The sequence below is a fragment of the Hyaena hyaena genome, unplaced genomic scaffold, assembly GCF_003009895.1.
Source record: "Hyaena hyaena isolate Hyena2069 unplaced genomic scaffold, ASM300989v1 scaffold_9, whole genome shotgun sequence".
Classification (NCBI taxonomy): Eukaryota; Metazoa; Chordata; class Mammalia; order Carnivora; family Hyaenidae; genus Hyaena; species Hyaena hyaena.
The window spans coordinates 47,870-66,793 of record NW_024080641.1 but is presented as its reverse complement, the minus strand read 5'-3'; the positions used below and the strand labels follow the sequence as shown (position 1 = coordinate 66,793).

The following is an 18,924-nucleotide window of genomic DNA, read 5'->3' as shown; positions in this document are numbered from 1 at the left end:
TTTGGGTAATATCCCTTAGTGGAAATACTAGATTGTGTGGGTTTTTCTGATTTTAAGTTTTAGGGGACCCTTCACGCTGTTTTGCGCAGCAGCTGCCCCCCCTTTACGTTCCCACCCACAGTGTGGGAGGGTCCCTTGGTGTCCACGGCCTCACCAGCTCGTTACTATCTTTTCGATACCAGCCATCCTGACAGATGTCAGGTGTTTCTGTTTTGTGAATTATCTTTTTTCTTGCCTTCAGATTTATATTGTATGTTTCTATTTTATATTTATTTGTCTTAGCCTCTGGTTTTCAAATATATTTTATAATACTCATAACCCATATGCATATATTTCTAAAAACATTCGGGGGGCACTTTTTCCTTTACAAGTGGTTTTGGTTTTGTTTGTACATAGAAAAGATTGTTTTGGTAGGCTTGTGAATAACAACATCAGTCTTTGCAAGCACCGCTCTGTGGCAGATGATGGAAGTCTTGTGACCTGGTGTGAGCTGCCTTGCAGGGAAGGTCTAATCTCTTCCACTTCCTCTCCTCCCAAAAGACCGACTGTTAGTTACATAGACTTAAACAGTGCTCCAGCTTTAAAAAACAAACAGCTGTCAACATTGTCTTTTCTCCTTAGAGGGGATGAATTTTTACCTTTTTATTTATTTTTTATTTTTTTAATGTTTTATTTATTTTTAGGGGAGAGAGAGAGAGAGAGACAGCGTGAGCAGGGGAGGGTCAGAGAGAGAGGGAGTCACAGACTGAAACAGGCTCCAGGCTCTGAACTGGCAGTCAGCACAGAGCCCGACGTGGGGCTCGAACCCATGAACCGTGAGATCATGACCCAAGCGAAAGTCGGACGCTTAACCGACTAAGCCACCCAGGTGCCCTGAATTTTTACCTTTTTAACGCTGAAGTGTTTGTCAACCCCTCTCTGGCCACCACTGGGTTTTATGTAAATGAGGTGAATTTTGGAAAGCCTCTAAGGATGGTGGTTGCTAAGGGAACCAACCCTGTGATTGGAGGGTAGGGACTTCCAGCCCCACCTCTTCACCCCCATAGAGGGGGGAGGGGCTGCAGGTGGAATCAGTGACCCAAAGCCAGTGATTTACTCCAAATCAGTCAGAACTATGTAATAAAGCTTCCAGAAACACCCAAGAATGTGGGGTTTGGGGAGCTGCCTGGTGGGTGAGCACATGGAGGTGCCTCACTAGTGGCTCACTTGGAGGGGAGCATGGGAGCCCTAGTCCCCTTCCCCCAGACTCCCTGCCCTGTGCATCTCTTCACCTGGCTGTTAATTCGTATCTTTTACTATCATTTTATATTGAGTGATCCTATGGAGTGAATGGGTTTCCTTAATTCTTTGAGCCGCTCTAGCATGTTAATTGAGCGGGGGGTCATGGAAACCTCTGATTCAAGCCCTGCTGGTCAGAAGCACAGGTGACACCCGGGGTCCCAGGAGCGCACCCTCACCTGTGGGATCTGATGCCGCCTCCAGGTAGATGGTGTCAGCACTGAGTTGAGCTGCAGGCGACCCCCCCTTCCTTCACTCATATGGTGGAATTTAATCCAGAACCCAAAAGCCCTATCTCACAGTCTCAGGTTGCCACTGAGCAACTTTATTTTAATAATTAAAAAATTTTTTTTTAAATTTTAAAGTTGAGAGAGACAGAGTGGGGACAGGGGAGGGGCAGAGAGAGGGAGACACAGTATCCAAAGTATCCAAAGCAGGCTCCAGGCTCCGCACTATCAGCACAGAGCCTAACATGGGGCTCGAACTCACAAACCATGGGATCATAACCTGAGGTGAAGTCAAAGGCCTAACCGACTGAGCCACCCAGGCGCCCGAGTGTCTTTCGTGTTCTCCCACCCCCAGCACTCAGGTGCATGCCTTCATGCCCACCCTTCCACGGAGGTCTGCTTTTGCTCAGAATAGTATTCCCTGTTTTGTTTTAAGGATTATTTATTTTTGAGAGGAAGAGAGAGAGGGAATCCCAGGCAGGCTCTGCACTGGCAGCACAGAGCCTGACATGGGGCTCGAACTCTCGAGCTGTGAGTTGGCTGCTCAACTTACTGAGCCACCCAGGCGCCTCTCATATTAGCTGTTGTAAAGGAAATTGCTTCTCCTGTGTGCCTCCTTTACTCACACAGAACACTGTGTGTAGGACTCTCCTCGTCACCTAACTCGGGGGGATTTCCCCACAGCCAGGCATTTCCCTTTGACACCAGCCGGGTGTCCGGCAGTTCGTCACAGAAACCCCTGGGATGCCAAGATCTGGCCACAGGCAAGGGGAAGCTTTGCCGCCATACGTCTTGCAAAGTGGGGAGACCACAGCCTTCAGCTGCCAACGGAAACCCCACTCCAGAGGGGAAGGTTTAGGCTTAAATGGGCAAACCCTGCCAGGTCTGTACCCTTGTCGAGGGTGGGGAGACCCAGGCCCCGGACTTCAGCCTGTGGAGCAGAGCGGCAAGTAGGATACAGCTCGCCGATTCCGGCAGTGGCTCCGGGATGTGGGGGCTGCTAAGGGGCGTGAGAACGTGTTGCAGGGGTCTTCCTGGGAATCCTGCTAAATTTTTTGTGTGCTCATTACCACAGGCCGCGCTGACCAGTTTTGTCCCTTAGGGTCATCCGGCCTTGCCCTGAGGGAGCCCATCTTGTCCGTGAGCTGTCACTGTTTAATTATTGGGGTCATCTGTTCTCAACATTAAAAAATTTTTTTTGAGTCTATTTATTTTGAGAGAGAGCAAGCGAGCATGAGCAAGAAGAGGGGCAGAGAGAGAGAGAGGGAGGGAGGGAGAGGATCCTATAAACAAGCTCTGCGCTATGAGCACAGAGCCTGACTCAGGGCTCAAACTCATGAATTGTGAGATCATGACCTGAGTGGAAATCAAGAGTTGGACACTTAACCAACTGAGCCACCCAGGCACCCCTTTTGTTGTCAAATTGAACTCCATTCTGGCAGTGTCTGCCCATAGATAGGGTCACATATATCACAGGATAAGGACTCAGTCCTACAAGACTTAAGATGCCAGCCTCACCCCAAGTGGCCTTCGGACGTTCCCAGAACCCCTGCCTTGGGTTTGATTAATTTTCAGGAGTAGCTCACAGCACTCAGGTAACCATTGCTGTGATACCAGTTTGCTGCAAACAATATTAAATAATACAAATCAACAGCCAGATGAAGAGATCCATCAGGTGAGACTCAAAGGAGCTTCCGACCCTATACAGTCTGAGGCCGGTCAGGGTGCCCTGTGGATGGGATCTGGTTCAGCAGCCTGGAGGCTCCCTACACCTCGCCCTTATGGGGGTTTATGGAGGCTTCTAACACGGGCAGGGGGGATGGAATCATCATCAGCAATTGGCCACTGGAGGTTGAGGGGTCAGTGCCAGCCCTCCAATCACTGCTTTGGTCCCCTGGCAACCAGCTCCCCTTTCCTAACACTCACCTCGTCAATGTAATAAGACACCTTTACCAGGCTCCTCACTTAAGAGATTTCAAGGGTTTTGGGGGCACATGGGTGGCTAAAGAGATTTTAAGGGTTTTGGGGGCACATGGGTGGCTAAGTCCTACTTCAAATGTCCAACTTGGGGTCAAGTCATGATCTCACAGCTCGTGGGTTTGAGCCGCACGCTGGGCTCTATGCTGACAGCTCAGAGCCTGGAGTGTGCATCAGATTCTGTATGTCCCTCTCTCCCTGCCCCTCCCCTGCTTGTGCTCTCTAACAAAAATAAACATAAAAAATTTCAAGGGTTTTAGGCGCTCTTATCAGAAAGCTAGAACAAAGCACGAAATCACGAGTATGTAGTGAGATGACAGATATTCCTAGAAACTTAATCCCCCAAAATACAACATGGAGTAGTTAGTGGAGACCCATGTAGATCATGGGAAAAAACCATTAAAAACAAGTCTACAGGTGACCTCTCTCCCATAAGGAGTAATTTCGCATTGACCTGGGCTGTATTGTTCCAGGGATCAGTGTCATTTGAGGATGTGACCGTGGACTTCAGCAGAGAGGAGTGGGAGCAGCTGGGCCCTGCCCAGAGATGCCTGTACCTGGACGTGACGCTGGAGATCTGCAGCCTCCTCCTCTCCGTGGGTGAGCACCTCGCCCCGGGCATCTGGGACTGACTGTGCTGAGATTCCCCTCTTGTCATGGGATGCAGTAGGGCATCTGAATTGTGTAATCTGTTTGCCTTTGGTTTGTCACGGACTATTTGTTCCTTTGGGGCACCTTCAAATACTACTTTGTTCTTAAGTGGAAGATGTTGACTTCTGCAAGGAGCCCAAGCAGCGCTTTGCAGAATGGCCTATAAAGCTCAAGACGACATCAAAATCTGATACTCCTTCTCACAAACAGGGTATCCCATCCCCAGGCCAGACATGATTTTCAGGATGGAAAAGGAAGAGGAGCCGTGGACAAGGGAGGCTCCGCTCCCACATCAAAGGCGTCGAGGTGAGTGACTGTTACCTAGCAGATGTGGACATCTCTGGGGGGCCTATTATTTGACCTGCCACACTGTGTGTCTCCCGGTGTGGGCCACATGCCTCTTGGCTCTCCCGGTTTCTACAACTAACGCTGTGATGTCTTATCTTGTAAATGGCCATGGGGGGCAGGCATGGGAATTTCTCAGAGGTGGCTACACAGGAGGGGCTTCCCTGATCCCTGGACAGATGTATACTTAAGTGTGACTGAGTGAACCATAGGCTCCTCCGATGGGCTCTGGGATCTATGCTCTGGCGTGAAAAGGCACAGGGACCCACACTCGTATGGCTTGCTCACTGGCGTGGCGTCGATCAGGTTTCTCCTGGCCTGTGTGATAGGCCTTTGGGCTGTTCTAGTTTTAATGTCATTTTTCTAGTTAAGAGTATCTCCTTGTAGCTGTCATCTAATTGGGTTTCCATCTGTACATTGCTTCTGTTGTCTTGTTCTGTCCCTTTATGTCTGTGGAGTTTTCGTCAAGCCCTTTTTCCTTTTTATTTGCCCCCTGAATTCACTGGTTTGTATTTTCTGTGCTAGATATTCATTCTTCTTTTCTCGTAATTGGGGCTCTTCCAGCTTAGACCCCAGGCTTTCATCTGGTTATCACTTCATCCCTTCTATTCACAAACCCAGGCCTCAGGTTTTTCTGGTCATCTCTAGATCAACCACTCCAGTCCCTGCACCTAAACCACTCTCCTGCCTTAGCCAACTACATGGTGGAAATGCCTGGGGGAGGACTCACTTCCTTTTTCAAGAGATCACAAATTGGAATCCTTACCAAATCATTTTTCTCTGCCTTTTACATTTTGTCAGATTCTTTTTTGTATTTTTTAAAGTTTGTTAGAGTAGGGCATATATGTGGGTGGCTGTCAGTTAAGTGTGACTTTGACTTCTGTCACGAGCTCATGGCTTATGAATTCAAGCCCCACACCGGGCTCTGTGCTGACAGCTTAGAGCCTGGAGCCTGCTTCGGATTCTGTGTCTCCTCGTCTCTCTGTCCCTCCCCTGATCACGCGCTGCCTCTCTTTCTCAAAAATAACTAAAAAACATTAAAAGTTTATTAGAGGGAAGGGGTGGAAGGACAGATGGAGAAAGAGAATCACAGGCAGGCTCTGCACTGTCAGCTCAGAGTCCTGACGTGGGGCTTGATTCCATGAAACGGTACGATCATGACCTGAGCTAAAAATCAAGAGTCAGATATTCAACTGACAGGTCCTCCCCACATTTCTAAATTCATCTCCTGTGCTCTACTAGAACAGAGATGTATATTCAATGTATATAATTGTAGACAGTATATATATATATATATATATATATACTGAAAATAATACTTTTCTGTATTTTAGGAAACAAAATAGCCTGCTGAGGTAAATTCAAAGATAAGAAGACTGTCATTAGAGTGGGTAACATGATATGTTAAAACCATCAGCGTTTTGGCATTAATCTTTCTGTTTAATGGAAGCCTACTTGAAAACTAAGTATCAGGATGAAGGATGTAGGGAGTGACTGCTTGTGAGGGTCCGAGGAGATGGCGGTAGCCCAGAGAGTGGCATTGGGGGTAACATTCAAAGCCACGGTACTTGTAACTGCTTTCACATAGCAGCCATGAACCCTAGGGGAAAGAAAGCTGAATGGGGTTATTAGAGGCAAGTATATGCTTGGATTTGGGAATAAATTACTTTTTTTTGAAACAGCATTGGGGTTTTTTTGTTTTTTTTTTTTAAGTTTTTATTTATATTTGAGAGAGAGAGTGAGTGAGTGTGAGAAGGTTAGAGAGAGAGGGAGACACAGGATCTGATGCAGGCCCAGGCTCTGAGGTTTCAGCACAGAGCCCCACGCCAGGTCAAACTCATGAACCATAAGATCATGACCTGAGCTGAAGTCGGATACTTTACTGACTGAGCCACCCAGGTGCCTTGGAAGCAGCATTATTGTTAAGATGTGTTGGAGAATTATGGAGAAGCTTTTCAGCATAATTCTGATATATATTTTTAATATAGTTTATTGTCAAGTTGGTTTCCATATAACACCCAGTGCTCATCCCAACAAGTGCCCTTCCCCATGCCAACAGCCCCCTTCCCCTCCCCCCCATCAGTCCTCAGTTTGTTCTCAGTATTCAAGATTCATAGTTTGCCTCCCTCCCTCTCCCCCAACTGTTTTTCCCCCTTCCCCTCCCCTATGGTCCTGTTAAGTTTCTCCAGTTCCACATGAGTGAAAACATGGTATCTTTCTCTGCCTGACATATTTCACTTAGGATAATACCCTTGAGTTCCATCCATGTTGCTACAAATGGCAGATTTCATTCTTTTTCATTGCCATGTAGTATTCCATTGTATATATAAACTGCATTTTCTTGATCCATTCATCAGTTGGACACTTAAGCTCTTTCCATATTTGGCTATTAGCACATTCTTATCGATGTTTGTGATTGTCTTATGTATTTGGGTGTTTCTGAATTCAGTGCATAGACATTTATACTTGTTAGCTCTTCCTGATGGATAGACCCTGAAATTATTATATAATGCCCTTCTTTGCCTTTAAAATAAAAAATAAAGTCCAGTTTGTCTGATATAAATATGGCTACTCCAGCTTTCTTTTTGATGTCCAGTAGCATGATAGATGTTTTCCCATCTCCTCACTTTCAATCTGAATGTGTCCTCAGGTCTAAAATGGGTTTCTTGTAAACAGCAAATAGATGGATCTAATCTTTTTAATCCATTCTGCTACTCTGTCTTTTGATTGGAGCATTTAGTCCATTTACATTCAGTGTTATTATTGAAAAATACAGGTTTAGAGTTATTGTGTTCTCTGTTAGATTCATGCTTGTAGTGGTGTCTCTGGGACTTTGTGTTCCTTGCAACATTTCCCTCATAGGATCTCTTGTAGGGCTGGTTTAGTGATGATGAATTCCTCCATTTTTTGTTGGGATAAACCTTGATCTCTCCTTCAATTCGGAATGATAGGCTTGCTGGATAAAGGCTTCTTGGCTGTATATTTTTCCTGTTCATCACACTGAAGATTTCCTGCCATTCCTTTCTGGCCTTCCAAGTGTCAGTAGATAGGTCTGCTACTACCCTGATATGTCTCCCTTTGTATGTTGGGGCCCTTTTATCCCTAACTGCTTTCAGAATTCTCTCTTTGTTCTTGTATTTTGCCAGTTTCACTGTATGTCGTGCAGATCGATTCAGTTTACGTCTGTGGGGAGTTCTCTGTGCCTCTTGGATTTCAATATCTGTTTCCTTTCCCAGGTTGGGGAAGTTCTCATGTATTATTTGTTCAAGTACACCTTCTGCTCCTTTCTCTCTCTCTCCTTCTGGAATTCCTATGATATGGATATTCTTCCGTTTGATTGTATCACTCAGCTTTTGAACTCTCCTTTCATGTTCCTGGACCAATTTCTCTCTCTCTTTCTCGGCTTCCTCTTTCTCTATAATTGTATCTTCTAATTCACGTATTTTTTCTGCCTTTTCAATCCGTGCAGTAGCCAACGCCTCCATTTTATTTTGTGTTGCATTTTTTAGTTCATCAGTATTTGCAACAATAATGGCTCGGATGTCATCCAAGCCCTTTTGAAGCCCAATGAAGTAATTTTATGAGTATTATTCTAAATTCTTGTTCAGTTATGTTGCTTAGATCGGTTTTGAGCAGTTCTCTAGCTGTTATTTCTCCCTCGAATTTCTTTAGAGGAGAGTTCTTCTGTTTTGTCATTTTGGCTAGCTTTCTTTCTCGTTAGTTTTAAAAGCTTGTGATGTGTTCTGCCCGTGTGAGTGCTGCTATATTAATATTAAAGGAGGCTCATACACTGTCCAGGGCCTGGCCGTTCAGGAAGTCTTCTTTGAAGGGTGTCCCTTGGTCTCTCTTGTGACTTTGGTTTTATTTCTCTACTCGTAGTGATGTTTTGAACTCTCCACGATGTGCACTTTAGGTTTGTTCCTTGAAGTAGCCCTGGAAAGGAAAGGAAAGGAAAAGAGATAACAAGAACACACAAATGCACAGGCAAAGCAACAAAAATAATAAACAAAAACAAAGCACAGTCTAATGCGTAAAACTAGAAACCCCAGCAGGGGTGGATGCGGTGCTGATGGAAGAACACATACAAAGAGAAAATGAAAATGAACACTGACCAGACAGAGAGACTAAAATGCTTAATCCAGAGAGAGAAAAAGGAGAATACGGAGGGAGGCAAGGAGAAAAAAATGAAAACGAAGATAATTTTACCCAGAAAAACTATATAGTCTTATTCCAGAGAGAGAGGAAGGAAGGTAAAGAAGGAGGTGTAGAACATGCATCAGGAGGATGGATTAAATGTGTGTTTAAGCAAACCTATAACCAGCCCAGGGGAGGGGAGAGAGAATGAGAAAAGGGGGAATATGTCTGAAGAGCAAGGATTGATCTAGAGCTAATCACGGCAATGCAGCAGCGCTGGTCTTGGCGGGGGGGGGGGGGGGGGGGGGGGCATCAACAGGCTCCCAGCAGCTCCCAGCATAGATGGGGTGGTTTGGTGTGGGGGGGGGGGGGGGGGGGGGGGGGGGGGGGGGGGGGGGGGGGGGGGGGGGGCGTTTCTGGAGCATGCACGGGCTCCCAGCAGCTCCCCAGCGCAGTTGGGAATGGTTTGGTGTAGGTGGGTCCTGAAGGTTGTGGGGAGAAAAATGCCGACCCGTTAGTCCCTTCTCCTGGACCAGGTGTCCCAAATCACTCCTTTGGATCTGTACTCACTGTGCCACAGGCGCAGAGGAGGCGGGCCGTCTCCCGTGCCTCACGCCCTCACTCCGTGCGTTCTTAATGATGCCACCCAACTTGCAATCCCACAAGCCAAGGCACTTCAGGGCAGGGAACTGGTTCCTCCTGATGCCGACCGCATCCCTGGGGTACCACCTAACCTGGAGGGAACTTCCACTGTCCAGTGCCAGACCGAGGCCACCAGTCCAAGGAAAGCCCCACAGTTAGAGGTGGGATATCTCTCCGAAAGCCCTGCGGTTAGAGATTGGAGGGGATGAGGTTTTTCTCTTGTCCAGATACAGTCCTACACTTCCCCAGCCGTTCTCCTTTCCCTTTGTCTCTCTGCAAAAGGGGCTCCCTCCCCTCCATGCCTCTGTGTCCCGGCTCTTTATCATCTCCCCCAGTTCACAGTCACACACCTATGAGGCTGTCTTCCTCGCAGACTCCATCTCCCTTCTTCCCAGACTTTTGGGGTTTAGAGTCCTTTGGCTTCAGCCCTTCTTTGAGAGATGCGGGCGGGAAGTACGGATCCCCCTACTTCACCATGTTTTTCATCTCTAATTCTGATATTTTAACGTTGAGGATCTTCAACGTTTCATTGGGTTCTCCAAAAGTTTTATGATCTAAGTGAACCATTTAAAATTTTGAAATCCCTGTCTGGGAACTCAGAGTAGAAGATCTTAAGAAAAAGTAAAAGCCTGTGTTTAGGTAAAGTTGCTATTAAGGAAAAAACCAAACAGCCTGATTAAAAAGTAGGTAAGGGACTTAAATAGACATTTCTCCAGGTGACATACAAGTGGCCAACAAGTATATGAAATATACTCAGCATTAAGGCAAGGCAGAGCAAAAGCACTGTGTCCAGAGCACATAACAAGCTTTTAAAGCCGACAAGAGACAGAAAGCTAGCCACCGCTGCCAGTATAACACAACTCTGCAATTTCTCTGTCTCCAGCCGCTCCTCTGATGCGTCCTCCTTCCTCTGCTAATTTGTGTCTAGTTCATCTTGTTTTTCTCCTTGTAGAAGGGACGTTTGGACTCAAAACCTCCCGACAGAAAATTTTTGAACAAGCTTCATTTCACGACGATAAGGAACTCATGGTCCCAAGAGGCGGTTCGTGGTGCTGCATGTTAGGAGACCTGTGGGGAGATGCGGACCCCACGGCGAGGGGGCCTTCGCAGCTTGGGGCTTTCCGCAGCAGGAAAACACCGGACACAGAGAGAGACTGCGAGTGTAAGGACCCTGGAAAGATCACTCCTATGAGGCCCCACCTTGTTTCTTCACAAAAAACACCTCCTAAATGTTGCTCATTTGCAAGAAGTCTGAAGCCCAACCTAGAAGGGAATCCTCAAAATCTAAGCAGCAGCTCAGAGCACCTCGATGGGACTGTGGGCTCAGGCCGGCTCTTCACCCACAGCCCTTCCAGTCGCAGCTGCAGGAACGTTCATCCAGGAGAGAACCTGTGTGAAGGGAATCCACAAGCGAAAGCCCTCAGCCAAGAACCGCCAGGCACACATCAAGTTCATCCTTGGGAGAAACCCGATAAATGTGCTGAATGTGGGAGGGGCTTTGGCCAGAAGCCACCCCTCGAACAGCAGAGGTTGCACAGCATGGAAAGCCTCCAGGAGTGCAGGAAATGCACCGAAGGCCTCGCCCTGCGCCCACGCCTTGGAGTGTATCTTACTGGGCACACAAGGAAGGTTCCTTATGTGTGTAAGGAGTGCGGGAAGGTCTTCACTCAGAGGTCAGAACTGATTACACATCAGAAAACTCACACTAGACAGAAGCCCCATAAATGCCAGGAGTGTGGAAAAGCCTTTTTCCAGACATTGTCTCTCTGCAGACACCAGAGGACCCACGCTCGAGGAAAACTGTATGAGTGCGGCGAGTGCGGAAAAGGCTTCTCCCAGAACTCCACCCTCGCCACACATCAGAAGATCCACACCGGCGAGAGGCTGTATGCATGCAGCGAATGTGGGAAGGCCTTCACCCAGAAGTCCACGCTCAGCCTGCACCGGAGAATCCATTCGGGGGAGAAGTCCTACGTGTGCATCGTGTGCGGACAGGCCTTCGTGCAGAAGGCCCACCTGACCGTGCATCAGAGAAGCCACACCGGAGAGAAACCTTACCCGTGCCGCAGCTGCGGCAAGTCCTTCATTTCCAAGTCACAGCTCGACATACATCACCGCATCCACACCGGGGAGAAGCCTTATGAGTGCAGTGACTGCGGGAAAGCTTTCACTCAGAAGTCGCACCTCAACATACACCGGAAGATTCACACCGGTGAAAGACAGCATGTGTGCTGTGACTGCGGGAAGGCCTTCAACCAGAAGTCCATCCTCAGCATGCACCAGAGAACTCACACTGGGGAGAAGCCCTACAAATGCAGCGACTGCGGCAAAGCCTTCACCTCAAAGTCACAGTTCAAGGAGCATCAGCGAGTTCACACCGGGGAGAGACCCTATGTGTGCGCAGATTGTGGGAAGGCTTTCAATGGCAGGTCCAATTTCCACAAACATCAGATGACTCACAGGAGAGGGAAGACCTTTGCCTGCTACAGATGTGGGACCACCTTTGTCCAGAAATCAGAGCTGGTGGCACATCAGAGAACTCACGTTGGACAGAAGCTCTATGAATGCGGCGACTGTGGGAAATCCTTCAGTAAAAAACCACAGCTCCAAGTGCATCGGCGGATTCACACGCGAGAGACACCCTATGCGTGTTCTCAATGTGGGAAGGCCTTCAACAACAGATCCAATTTTAACAAGCACCAAACAACTCATACTAGAGACAGGTCTCATGAAAGTAGTTACTGTGTGAAAGGCATTACCCAGAAACCTGTTCCTAGTATGCATCAGCAATAACAGACGTGAACCAAACTCTAAATTTCTTGGGGGAGGGGCACCTGGGTGGCTTAGTCGGTTAAGTGTCCGACTTTCGCTTAGGTCATGATCTCGCGGTGCGTGGGTTCGAGCCCTACATCGGGCTCTGTGCTGACTGCCAGCTCAGAGCCTGGAGCCTGTTTCAGAGTCTGTCACTCCCTCTCTCTCTGACCCTCCGTTGCTCACACTGTCTCTCTCTCTCTTAGAAATAAAACATTAAAAAAAATTTTTTTTAAATATAAATTTCTTGGGGGAAAAAATCTCCCAGGAGTCTGATTCAATTGTATGTTATAGAAGTCATGATTCAGAAAAACCTCAGGAATGCACTGCATTGTTGCCAAGGTACACATTGTTTTATGTGAAGGAAATTACTCAGAAAAGAACTTTTAAGAACGAGGTGAAATATCCTTAACCTCAAGGATAACTGACACCCTGAGAAAAGTGTTTCTGAGAAAGTAGTACAAGACAGACTTCTGCCAGATCATTCATAGGAAAATTTGTGAGAAAGACTTAACGATAATCTTGCTAAACATGGAATATCGATATTCCATCTACAGTAAAACCTTGGTTTGCAAGCATGATTTGTTCCAGAAATATGCTTGTAATCCAAAGCACTTGTATATCAAGGCGCATTTCCAGAACCATTGGCTCAGTTGTGATCATGTGACATTCAGCATCCAGTACTCACTCTTATTGCAAGACATTGCTCACTTATCCACACGCATGGAACAAGTTACTCACAATCCAAGGTTTTATTACCCCATTGGCAAACTGACTGCACATTGTCATGTGCAGGTGTTTATGTGCTCACCTCAGCATATGTATGTATATACATGTACACAACCTGGAGCATGGGGACAGAGGTGTGGGGGGATTACATACTTGCATACTTTTTAAAAGGATCTATTATAGTTGTGTTTCTGTTTATTCCCAGCTGCATATATCCTGAAATTGCACTGCACAGCGAATGAGAATTAATGCCTTGGTGTAGATGCACAGACAGGCATACCTGCCTCATTGTACTGTGCTTTGCAGACAGAAAACACAATACTGCATCTTGACAAACTTAAGGTTCACGGCAGCCCCGTGTCCAGCCGGTCTCGATGCCATTTTCCCCATCAGTATTTGCTCCCACCATGTCGCTGCCAACATGTTGCTCACTCTTGGGGTATTTTCAAGTTTTTCATGACTGTTAGATCTGTTACGGTGATCAGTGATCACTACTCCCCAAGAGCTCAGAGGCTGGTTGGCATTTTTTAGCTATAGTTTTTTAGGCATAACACTTGCAAACTTACTATAGTCTGGTGCATGCAGAAGTCGCACATGCACTGGGAAGCCAAATGATTCACTTTGACTCACTTTACTGCGACATTCGCTTTGCTTGCAGGGGTCTGCAACTGAACCCGCAGGATCTCCGAGGTAGGCCTGTCTCGAGACACGAGCGTATTTTGGTAAATGCGTAAATGTGATTCTGTGCTGTTCACCGGCCTTCACGGGGCACCTCTTTTTCACACCAGCCCAGCTCTACCCTCCCCACCGCCACCACCCAGGGCAAGCGTCTCCTAACAGCCAGCGTCAACCTCTCGGTATGGACGTTTCCTCTTTTCACACAGGCTCTTAACCACTTACCCAGTGCCAGCAAACTGGCCATTGGCCAAAGCAGGTTGGCCACCTGTTTTTTTAAAATAAAAATTATAGTGGACACAGCCCCGTTCCTTTGTGTATGGCGGGCATGAGTAACCCGTGGCAGAGCCCGCATGGGCTGCAGGCCAAGAATATTTGCCTTCCGGCCCTCATGGAAGATCACCAGCACTTGGTGTCCACACACTCACCCCTACGCTCAGGACCCTACGCCCGCGTCAGAGCTCTGTCCTCGGTTCTGTATATACCGGATCCCATCACAAGCGCACGTGCCTCGTTCCTCTCACGCTGCAGCCCATCTGTTCAGTGGCTGCGCTGTATGGTGTTGGGTGAACACGCTCTAATCAACCACCCTCACAGTTTTTACTCTTTTCCCCACTTTTTTTTTCTTTCTGCAAGAAAGCAGCAGAACAGCACAGTGGTGCAGGACACAGCCCAGGAGCCGGGCACCTGTATTGGACCCTATGTCAGTGGGGCGAGTGCTGAAGTCCTCTGTCCTGGGATCCCAGCATACAGTGGCGGCCAGAGAGCTGACAGGGTCGCGAGAGGAGCGTCTCTGCAGCTTTACACGGGGGAGGGCAGGGAGGCCAGATGCCTGTCCCTGACCCCATGGCGGGACCTGCAGGCCCCCACCTGGCAGCCATGTCCCCGTCCCTCATGATCCCAGCCCCTGCGCCGCTTTTCCCCAGGTAGTGAATGGGCCCAGGGCAAACGCCCCCAAGGTAGGGAGGGGTAGGGGAGCCAGGAGAGGCAGAGAGCTGGAACCAGGAGCTTCAGGCAGCAGGGCCTGGCCCTGGCTTTCTATCTCCAAGCTTTATTTCTGGGCTCGCCCTCCTCCACTCACCCCTGATTCCCTGGTGTCCCCTGATCCTGGGGTAGCCCTTTCTCTTGAGATGGGTCCTCAACCCCTGGGACCTCCCCTCCCCTCAATCCTCTGACAGGCCCACCTTGTAACCCCTTGACGGCCCTTTCTCCCGACCCCAAGGAACACCCTTTCTTGCCCCCTGGTCAGCCATTCCCCTTCTGTGACTTCTGTCATGACCTTCTATCACGGACTCCCCATGACACCCACATCCAAAAGGAAGGTTCTTCCCTGACTACCAGGATTTCCCTGCCCCACTGGCCCCAGGGACCAGGGCCTGGACCATACAGATGAACAGGGCGGGGTCTGGAGAAACACAGGGTCTGGCCAACCACCCCCTACAGATGGCCCCCTCCCCCCGCCTAACTTGTACCTGAACTTGTCCATGGCCACAGACACAAGGGCCGGGAAGCTGTCACGGATGCAGAGGTGGCTGTCATCCTCTGGGAGGAGGTTCATATGCTGGAAGAAGACAGTCCCATTCCTCTTGCGTGGCCTCCCAGCACCCCACGCCGCATAGCCTGCCTGGCTCAAGGCGGTGTTACCCACCTGGGACGGACGGAGATGCTTGGTGCTCCCTCACCAGCAGGCAGGAGCCTGTCCCACCTGCCAGGCCCTTCTTGCCCTCTTTCCAAGAGCCATTCTCCTGCCTGGACCCTATTCCCGCCAGAGTTGGCAAACCCAGACCTGTCCACAGGGCACAGTTCAAAGGTTACCTCCCGTGGACAACTTTCCTTTAATTCCCACCCCTATCCTGGGCAGGGTCAGTGTCTTTAGTCCCTCAGCTCTGCCTCCTTGGCCATGTTCAAGATTCTCAAGGATCATCCTCTGCAAGAGATCATCTGAGGGAGGCAGAGGTTAGGGTGAGCAAGGACCACCTACGTCTGTTTCTGACAAAGACTGTGTCTAATGCCTAGAAACCATGCCCAGGTTTGTCTCTCTGACCGCACCCCCCTCCCGCCCCCATCATCATTACGTTATTCTTCATCTTCACCACTTTTTTTTTTTTTTTAAGTCTGAGAGAGATCGTGAGTGGGAAAAGGGCAAAGAGAGAGGGAGAGAATCCCAAGCAGGCTTCACGCTGTCAGCATACAGCCTGACTCGAGGCTCAATCCCACAAACTGTGAGATCATGACCTGAGCCGAAATCAAGATTCAGATGCTTAAAGGACTGAGCCACCCAGGCGCCCCCATCGTGACCACCTTAATTGTTACCATCATCATTTGGTCATGTTCATCATTAGCACTAACTAGCACTGTCACCACTATCTTCATCTCCAACACCATCACCTCACCTCCATCACTCTTACCATCCCCATCCTCACCAACAGCAGTAGCAGCATCTTAATCATCACCAGCAAAACCACCAACACCACCATCGGAATCCCCATGATCATTAGCGCTGTCATCACTGAGCACCTACCACATGTGCCAGGCCTTGGCCTCACTGCTTTTAATATAGTCATTAACTCAATGAATCCCTCCTGCAGCCCAGTGATGGAGGTGTTACCATCATCCCTGTCTCATGAATGAGAAAACTGTGGCACAGAGAAGTTCCCCAAGTTCATACATGGTTATACTGAGTGACAAGGTGATGGGTGGATGGATAGATGGATGGACGGATGACTGGTCCCACACTCTGACCACACAAATAGTAATGGGCAAGGCTGGGATCCAAACATACATCTAAGGGACTCCAAGCCACTTAAAGAAGTGACCACTTAGCTTCACTGCCCAACCTGGCCAGCCCTGGTCTCAGGGAGGCCCAGACTCAGCGGGACTGAGCCTTTCAGACAGCCATTTAAGCTGATCCCAGACGTGGCCAGTCTAAAGCTCAGGCTGATTTCCCCCAGTTCAAGTTCTTCTTGGCTCATAAATCCTGCCCCACACGCACTCTCTGGCCCAGATGCTGTCAACTCAGAGACTGAAGACCTCAGTCTTGACTCTCCACTGCCGTGCTCAGACCCGTCTTCTTGCCTCTGATTTTCCCCATTCCGGCTGAACCTGGTTCACCACGTACGTGGCACAGTGCAGTTGCAGATGCTGCAGGAAGGGGTGAGAGTGGAAGGGCAGGTGCTGCCGGTGCCGGACTTGCCCACGGTAGAGTACCACTACCTTGCGGTGCCGTGGGCAGCAGTCAGGTGGCCGGTACCGGCCTCCCAGCTCCATCTGCGGTTTCTTTCCCACCACCTGCTCCATCGTCAGGTCCTCTGGGATCACCACCTTCAAGGGGCCATCTCTCTCAGTGAGGCTGGGATGGTCAGGGCCCTGCCCCAGAAACCCCACAACCCAGCTGGGTTCAATCACGTCCCCCCAAAACCATGCCCATCAGAACTTCAGAATGTGACCTTATTTGGAAACAGGCTCTACGCAGATGTAGGTGATAAAATGTGCAAGTATTGGATTCGGGTGGCCCTAAGTGCAATGACTGGTGTTGTTATTAGAAGGCCAGGCGAAGACCCAGAGAGAAGGAGGCCACAGAGGCAGAAATCAAAGTGATGTGCCTACAAGCCAAGGAAAGCCAACAACTATCAGAAGCTAGGAGAGGGGCACAGGATGGTTTCTCTCTCAGAGGATCCAGAAGGAACACCCTGCCGACATCTTGATTTTGGACTTCTGGCCTCCAGAACTGTGGAAAAGTACCTTTCTGGGTTTTTTAAAAACATTTATTTATTTTTGATAGAGTGCAAGTTGGGGAGGGGCAGAGAGAGGGGTCAGAGGATCTGAAGGGGGTTCTGTACTGATAGCGGCGAGCTCGATGCAGGGCTCGAACTCATGAATTGTGAGATCATGACCTGAGCTGACTGAGCCGCCCAGGCACCCCAATTTTTTGTTTTAAGGGTGTCTTCCCTGGGATGGTTCTCAGACCACCCACTCTCCCTACACCTAGACTGCCCTCCTCCGTTCCCTCTCACTGAAGGGGGCTCCATGACCCACCCACCCAGCCCCTGCTGTGTAAGCTCTCGGCCAGGGCCGCCACTGTGCTGTGAGGAACCCCAGAAAAGCCCACTGGAGGAGCTACCTGGAGCCCTGGAGATTATGAGGAGAGTGTGGGGGTACCCCTGCTGCTTCAGCTCCAGGCGCATTCACTGCAGCACCTTGAAAAGCACGCCCTGCGGCTACCCAGCTGGACCCTTCCTGAAACTCCCAACACAGCTGAGATGATGATTGTTTAAAGAAGCTAAGTTCTGGGGCGCCTGGGCGGCTCAGTCAGTCCAGCATCCAACTTCAGCTCAGGTCATGATTTCAGTTTGTGAGTTCGAATCCCACATCGGGCCCTGTGCTGACAGCTCAGAGCCTGGAGCCTGTTTCAGATCCTCTGTCTCCTCCTCGTTCTGCCCCTCCCCAGCTCGCTCGCTCTCAAAAATCAATAAATAAATTTTTAAAAATAAAATTCTTAAGTTAAAAAAAAAAAAAAAAGACACTAAGTTCTCGGGTGGTTGGTTCTGATGCAGCAACAGATGATCAGCACAGTCTCCATCACCCCGGGCCACCAGCCCTGTCACTTCTGCTTCCAGGCTCTGCCCTGCTCCCTGGAGAGTCCTGCCAGCTCCCTGAAGCCCGGGGCAGGGCGGGGGGGTGTGGGACGCCCCGACAAGCTTACTGACTCAGGGTGGGATGAGGGGGCAGCTGGGCGGGCCCTCCTCACTGGTGTCCACAGGGTGGATCTGGCTGCGGATTCTCTCTCCCCCTCTCTCTCTGCACCCCACCTCAAAATAAACAAATCAACTAAAAAAAAAAAAAGGGTAGAGGAGGAAACGGATTAAGAGTAAAGAAACAGACAGACTAACTGCTGGGTGGCTGGGCGTAACACTTTAACGGAGCCCTGGAGGACGAGGAGGAGGCAGAGGGAACAGCAGGTGCAAAGGTCCAGAGGTAGGTGGGGGGAGAGTCGAGAAGTACCGAATGGTTGCACACAGGCTGGTGTCCTTGTCACTCAACCAGCAAGCACACTGTTAGTTTTGAACCAGACAATTATCTCACTACAGAAGCAAGCTCAGTACCAGATCTCAAGACATGACTATGATTGGGGACAGAAAATCCTTAAATTTTGGAGCCCTGAAACAAGAATCCAATTTCAGCTGCAAATTCCCTGTTGCGGGACAGGCAGAAGGAAGAAGGACCCGCTGGCAGAATTTCTCGTCAGCTTTTCAGCCCGAAAGACAGCTTACAGAGGAGCATTGCTGCACAGAAACCCACTCCTGGATTCGGACACCCGAATCAATTTGCTTCAGGCAAAATGAGAAGAAATGAAACCCCCACACATGGTGGCAAAGCACCCCATTCATATAGAAGACAACTGATCATCAAGTGCCTCTCAGACCCGAAGCAGGCTCCGTGCTGACAGTGAGCTTGA

The 18,924-nt window shown here is 49.2% G+C and overlaps 1 protein-coding gene across 4 annotated transcripts in view; it reads left to right on the top strand.

Moving 5' to 3' along the window:
* The window catches only part of ZNF175 (zinc finger protein 175), a 32,303-nt gene extending 20,160 nt beyond the window's left edge, over positions 1–12,143 (top strand). For all 4 annotated transcript variants that reach the window (XM_039249116.1, XM_039249122.1, XM_039249124.1 and 1 more), the window contains 3 exons: positions 3,956–4,082; positions 4,344–4,439; positions 10,207–12,143. In XM_039249116.1, the coding sequence (XP_039105047.1) occupies positions 3,956–4,082; positions 4,344–4,439; positions 10,207–12,047 (2,064 nt within the window). In that variant the 3' untranslated portion in view covers positions 12,048–12,143. The remainder of the gene's footprint in view (positions 1–3,955; positions 4,083–4,343; positions 4,440–10,206) is intronic.
* Positions 12,144–18,924: the final 6,781 nt, after the last annotated feature.